We start from the raw sequence: 6,000 nt of genomic DNA on the forward strand, positions 1-6,000 counted from the left end.
CTTTGCTAGTTGGGCCAAGAATCGCGCTTTTCCAGCTGCCTCTGATAGGTCAATTGTACTCTTTTCAGAGCAACAAGGATTTGATTCAGAGATCTGTCACATGTTGGAAGGTCAGTGCATCCCTGTAGGTTCTGGGTGTCTTGGAGGGAGAATTTGAGAGAAACTGCCATCTTTTGGAAGGGTTGGGTGGGTAATGGTGAATTTGAAAAGCAGCTAAAAAGGGGGGTTTTCTAGATTAAAACAAGTTTCGTTTATTGTAAAAATAAACACAGCTTTGTATTAACCTTTACACATTCTGTTTTTATGAACAGAGGAAGAGAGAGAAAGATTTACATAAAAAATAAATAAATCCCCAATCACCATTATATACAAAATATTCATTAAGCAAGGTTTGCCAATTTCAGAACAACAATTTGTATCATTCAGAAAGCAATGAATTGTGCTGACTTTATACGATTCAAAAGTCTTCCCTTTTTTTCCTGTGGATTTAACATGAGAAATTTTATTCTTAGCATTTTAAAAAATGACACCCCTCCCTGCCCAGGAAGGTCCTTTAAAGTGCGTATGAAAGGGAAAATGGGTTCAGGTCATTAAAAATGGTACTGTTTGCAAAGTTGTCTTGTTCTTGTATAAAATGTAGGCAGTTCTTCATAGATATATCTGTATTTCTCTTTAACTAAATACAAAAGTGGTTTTGGGAAAGAAAATAACGTCCCTTGTTCCACTCAGCTCCACTGGGATCTGTCCGGTGCATGCATGGTGCTGAAAGCTAGAAGCGCACCTCTTGGAGCTGACCACAGGCTGTGGTGCTGAAATGCAGTTTAAAATCTGTAATGGCTCAGAAGCTGGCTTACCCCTCCCCCTGAGGCCTACCGTACTTGAACATGGAATGATGTTAAATTGCTGCCATATCCCACCAGACCCCCGCCCCCTTTGTCCCTTTGCCTTCTTCTTCCATTCGTTCATTCATCTATGAGAATGCCTTCTCCTCTGCTCGCACTCGTCAAATGAATCAATGGACAGGCAGCTCTTGTACTCAGCCAAAACTCTCCTTTCTTTCCTCACTGCTATATGAAGGAGCCATCCAGAGATGGCTCCTCTGACCTGAGTATCCTGGCAAAGTGCCCCAAAATTCCTTCCCCCAAGAAAGCAAAGTGTCCCCAAGGTGGGTCGTTTAGAGTGTCCCATAGGAAAGTCCCACAGGGAAGAAGCCAAGGCCCTTGAGCTTCTCCTCTGCTCTGGCTTTCTGCTTCAAGTGGACTTTGCTGTGCCGTTTCTTTTCATCACTTCTGGCAAACCTGCGGCCGCAGTCATCGCAGGAGAAGGGCTTCTCCCCCGTGTGGGTCCTGATGTGTGTGGTCAGGTGGTCACTGCGGCTGAAGTTCCTCAGGCAGATCCGGCACTGGAATGGCTTGTGCCCAGTGTGGATCCGGAGGTGCCGGTTGAGTTCATCAGACCTAGCAAAGCTCCTGATGCAGTTCTCCACCGGGCAGGCAAAGGCCTTCTCATGGGGTTTGGGGCAGAAGCACTTGGAGGAACATTTTCCCCGGCGGGATTTCTTCTTTGGCTCTGTTAGTAGGACACTGGAGGTCCTGCTGGGTGCTAAAGCTCTGACTGAAGAGCTGGAGACAGGGGCTAGGAAGTCTGCTATGGTGACTGATGAGGGGGAGTGGTTGCTGGGCAACTTCTGGTCGTGAGGGCTCATCAAACCTGGCATGACCTCAGGCTGGGTCAAGGATGATTCAAATTCTTGGATGAGCTGAGCAGGGAGGTTGGGGATCTTTGCCTCTACAAAGTCACTGTGGATTTGACTGTGGTTGGGGAAAGTGTCTGGTTGACAGCTGAAATCCAGACTGTGTCCAAAGGATCCCGACTGTTCTGGGAGGCTGCTGAGTTCTGACTGGCAGCTGACTGACAGCACATTCTCTGTTTTTGATCCCAGCTGGGGGAACATTGTCTGGCTTGCCTCTATGGGATGAAATGTCTCTGAAGTAGGGTATTCAGGGGGCAGGTAACTCTGAGATTGTCTGAGAGGATCCCAGTGGGAACAAGGAGCTTTGAACTTCTCCAGAGATGGGGAAAGGGGGGACAGCTTAATGTCCTGCTTGCTGTCCAATGGCTTTTCACTAAACAGACATTGGGAAGAGCCCCTCACTTCAGCGGATGTTTGGACTTGCTGGAGGCTGTTGGGGCTGGAGAAGGTGGAGTAGCCCTGTTCAGCTAAAGATGGCTGTACAGAGATGTTCATTTCAGGCTGGCAGGTGGAATAAAGGTCCAGGTGATTCTGTATAGCCTCTGGGATGCTGTAGACAGCATCTGTTTGTCTCTGGTGGGCTTCTGGAGCAGAGAACGGAGAAAGGCCGAGGATTCCTGACATCAAGTTGAAGAGGGATTCTTGATCCTGGCATTGCTCTGTCTTGATGAAGAAGCTGCCTGTGTAACTGATGGGTGGGGAGGGCTGCCCAGAGAGGAAGTAGTAATCTGCCATTTCTGGGTTCATTGTGGGTCCCATAAAGTCACCTAGAAAATGGAAAGACAAGATTCTTCATTTTAAAAGAATAAAAATGCCAGTGGGCTATAACGAAAGACAGCACAGGACTTGGAGAAGGATACCAAATGGCCAGGACCATCAGTTGTGACACACATGCTTCACACATGGACGGTCCCAGGTTCAAGCCTTAGCACAGCCTTCCCCAACTTGGTGCTCCCTGTACGTGTTGGACTACAACTCCCATAATCCTTCAGCCAAACCCACACTGGAGAGTTGTGCAACATTGCACTTGTCAATTTTGGGTTGTTTCCCAGCCTAATTCAGGAGTTCAAGATGGGTTGTGATCTTTTATATAATCTCTCTCACACATCTCTCTCATTTTATCCTAGTCTAAACAATTCTATGAAGTAGGTTAGACTCAAGGCTTCATTTGAGCCAGGACTAAGTTGCAAAATCCATCTTAATGATCCAGGGCTTAATGGTCCTGCCTCGATCAGGGGTAGGCAACCTGGTATCCTCCAGATGTTTTTGACTACAACTCCAATCAGCCCCAGCCAGCATGACCAATGGTCAGGGATTATGGGAGCTGCAATCAAAAACATCTGGAGGACACTGCATTGCCTCCCCTTCCCTTACACCATGTGAAGTAATGACAAAAGAAGTCAGTGTCCCTCAGCACATGTAGAGTGCCTCTCTAGAAGCAATGACAATTAAGCCTTGCAAATTTGAGATCTGGGATTAAGGGCATCCATATCAGATGCTATGGGTTCCAGGCAACCTGGCTTTCTTGGACCCAAATACAACTCTGGATCCCATGAATCACACTTGACAAAAACACACATAACAAAAAGGGGGTTAAAATGGGAGTGGGTTCCACGTGAATTTGGATCACTGGGTTCAAACCTCAGCCTGTGGATGGACCTCCTTGCCCATAAGCAAATCATTCTCTCTGGACTACTGTTCCCATTCTGTGAAATGGGAACAGTAATGTCCTGCTCTATGGGGAATGGAAGAAGAAAGCAAAGAAATGGCCTCACTCATCCTGATTATACCTATCCTGCTCCAAACCTTCAAATTCTAAGAGCAGTTCTGCAATGGGATGAGCTGTCTAGCAGGGAGGTCAAAGAACCACCTTCTTTGGGAGTGTGGGACCAAAGCTTCCCACACTCAACCAGGATTAGTTAGGAATGCACTGGGCATATTTAGGATCTCATGGACCCTGAGCAGGGTCTTGACTAGATGATCTCTTGGGAACCCTCTGGTTCCTGTTTGAGTATGTTCATTTTGCTTCCTCCTCCCACTCCAGCCATGCATTTCTCAGACCAGCCAAGGCCTCAGAACCTGAGCTGGTCCATTTCGAAACAAATAGCCTGTTTACTTTTTCAAGCCCTATTTTAAAGACTTAACAGACCAATACAAGAAAAATCGCAACAGCATTTCAAGACATAAACATTTGCCTGCGGTGACACCGAATGCTCGCCAATTGGGTACCAAGCTCCAGCCACTTAGACGAGGGCTATGGCTGCTCTCATCAGACTTCAGTCGACAGAATATTAAAATCCAGCGCCCCTTCTACTTCACGGGGGCGGGGGGCTATCAGGCTTCTCCTCCTTACCTGGAAGGTAATCGGGGAATCCCTCCCTCGGCTGCTCCGTCAAAAGTTGTTGCTCCGGCCGTTGTCCGGGGATCAGGGCAGCATCTCCCGGTTTCAGCTGCGGCTTGGCATCCAGCGAGTCCTGCTGGTGGGAGAAATCCATCAGGTTCAACATCTCCAAATGGAAGAGGAGGAGGAGGTGAGGAACCGGGGGGAGGAAAGCAGCAGCAGCAGGATGGATAAAGGAGAGAGACCCCAGCAGCGCTCAGAGAGAGACCCCCGCTGGCTTCGGCTGGGCTGCTGTGCAAAAGAACTCCTCGGCCAGGTGGGTGACCCTGCAGGGATGCTGGTCTCCAAGGAGCATGTGGCAGGGAGAAGGATGCCCTAGGCTTCGCCCGCCCTCCGCCCGCCTGCCTCACCTGGGCTGGGCTCCGCAGGCGCCTTCTCCTTTCCTCTTGTGTTTGTAAGCAAAGAGCCCAGGCGCTGCAGCCCCGGTTTTTATATCTGCCTCTCATCTTCCGCTGCATCCCGGCTCTTCCATTTCTGGAGTTCCCAAGTGAGGCTGCGGTGACGTAAATGCCCATAGATGGACTCAGGATGCAGGCGAGGGAGACCCAATAAGGAAATCTCTCCTCGTGACGTTTTCGTATCTTTTTTGGCACCTCTCTCGCCATCTCATCCCCACCCGCCTTACAAAACAATAATTCATAGTTATCTATCTACATTTCCTTTTTAAAACCCCTAAATAAATTCATTTTAAAATGCTGGGAAATACTGAGCATCAGGAAGCTGCAAACTAAAGGAGAGTCTCCCCAAATCCCCCAAATTTGGAGGACCTAGCTGCAGTTCCTCCCGCCCCACTGCCTGCCTGATCCTTTCTGGAAAGGTGGAAGAGTGAACTGGTGCCCAGTGGGACCAGATGGAAGGGCTCCCTCCCCTCTTGGCTGAGGCAGCAGCTGCAGGGCCATGGGTGCCCCAGGAAGGGAGATATCTAGGTCATTGGGACAGGAAGATCACAGTTAAAGGAAGCTGGGAAGAAGAAGAAGGAAAAAAAGGTGGGGAGGAGGAGTGAGAGAAATGGACCAGCAGCTACACAAACAGGTGAGTCATCCAATATTTCAGTGGGTGCCTGGCTGCCCTCTTGTATCAAGGAGGTGGAGGAAATGTTATTTATTGGTTTGTTTTGATTGGTGATCAACTGATTGCATTGGAAAAGACCAGAAAGCCAGCAACCATAGGCAGCTCTGTATTTTGGAACCATTTTGATTTGGGGGCCAGGGGGGAAAAAGAAAGAAAGAGATTCTACCTGGGAACATTCTAGTATTGGAACATTTCAGTGAAATGAAGCCCATTCACACCTGACTTTTGCTGAAAGACAGGAGCATCCTCCACCCAATTCTACGCCCCTACCCCATCTGATCAATCCACCCAAGCCAGACCATGAAGTGCCTCCAACAGAGAGCAGGTGCAATATAAGAAGCAACTTCCAGAGCAAACTGTGGCAGGTGACTGAAGAAAGTGAGATAAGTCACTTCCTGTGGGGGAAGGGAATGTCATGGCCACCAATTTGGTGGCTTAAAAGGGGGGTTAGACAAATGCATGGAGGAGAAGGCTATCCATGGCTACTAGTCCTGATGGCTATGTGCTGCCTCCAGTATTGGAGGCAGTGTGCCTGTGTGCACCATTTGCTGGGGAACCTGGGCAGAGGGTGCTGTTGCAGTTGTGTCCTGCTTGTGGGTTTCCCGTGGGCAGCTGGTTGCCCACTGTGTGAACAGAATGCTGGACTAGAGGGACCCTGGGTCTGATCCAGCAGGGTTCTTCTTATGTTCTTATGCAAAAGGGAGGGACCCCCGCCCCCATGGCCATTGACCAAGCTAACCAAGGATGAAATCCTTCCAGCCCCCTATCTGTGATT

At 48.9% G+C, this 6,000-nt stretch overlaps 1 protein-coding gene across 1 annotated transcript; it reads right to left on the reverse strand.

The window, feature by feature from the left end:
- Positions 1-1,174: 1,174 nt before the first annotated feature.
- Positions 1,175-4,260, reverse strand: EGR4 (early growth response 4). The gene is made up of 2 exons (XM_084860186.1): positions 4,107-4,260; positions 1,175-2,520 (listed from the first exon to the last, which is right to left on the reverse strand). Exons 1-2 carry the CDS (start codon positions 4,258-4,260, stop codon positions 1,175-1,177), a joined length of 1,500 nt encoding a protein of 499 aa, XP_084716312.1.
- Between the last annotated feature and the right edge of the window lie 1,740 nt (positions 4,261-6,000).

The sequence above is a fragment of the Heloderma suspectum genome, chromosome 5 (assembly GCF_057233095.1).
Source record: "Heloderma suspectum isolate Gila_16-S chromosome 5, 16-S_ref, whole genome shotgun sequence".
Classification (NCBI taxonomy): domain Eukaryota; kingdom Metazoa; phylum Chordata; class Lepidosauria; order Squamata; family Helodermatidae; genus Heloderma; species Heloderma suspectum.

Excerpts from the sequence above, each read along its gene's own strand:
- EGR4 (XM_084860186.1), bottom strand. The coding sequence starts at position 4,260 with ATGTTGAACCTGATGGATTTCTCCCACCAGCAGGACTCGCTGGATGCC. Across the intron at positions 2,521-4,106 it reads ATTCCCCGATTACCTTCCAG|GTGACTTTATGGGACCCACA; the intron begins GTAAGGAGGAGA and ends TCCATTTTCTAG.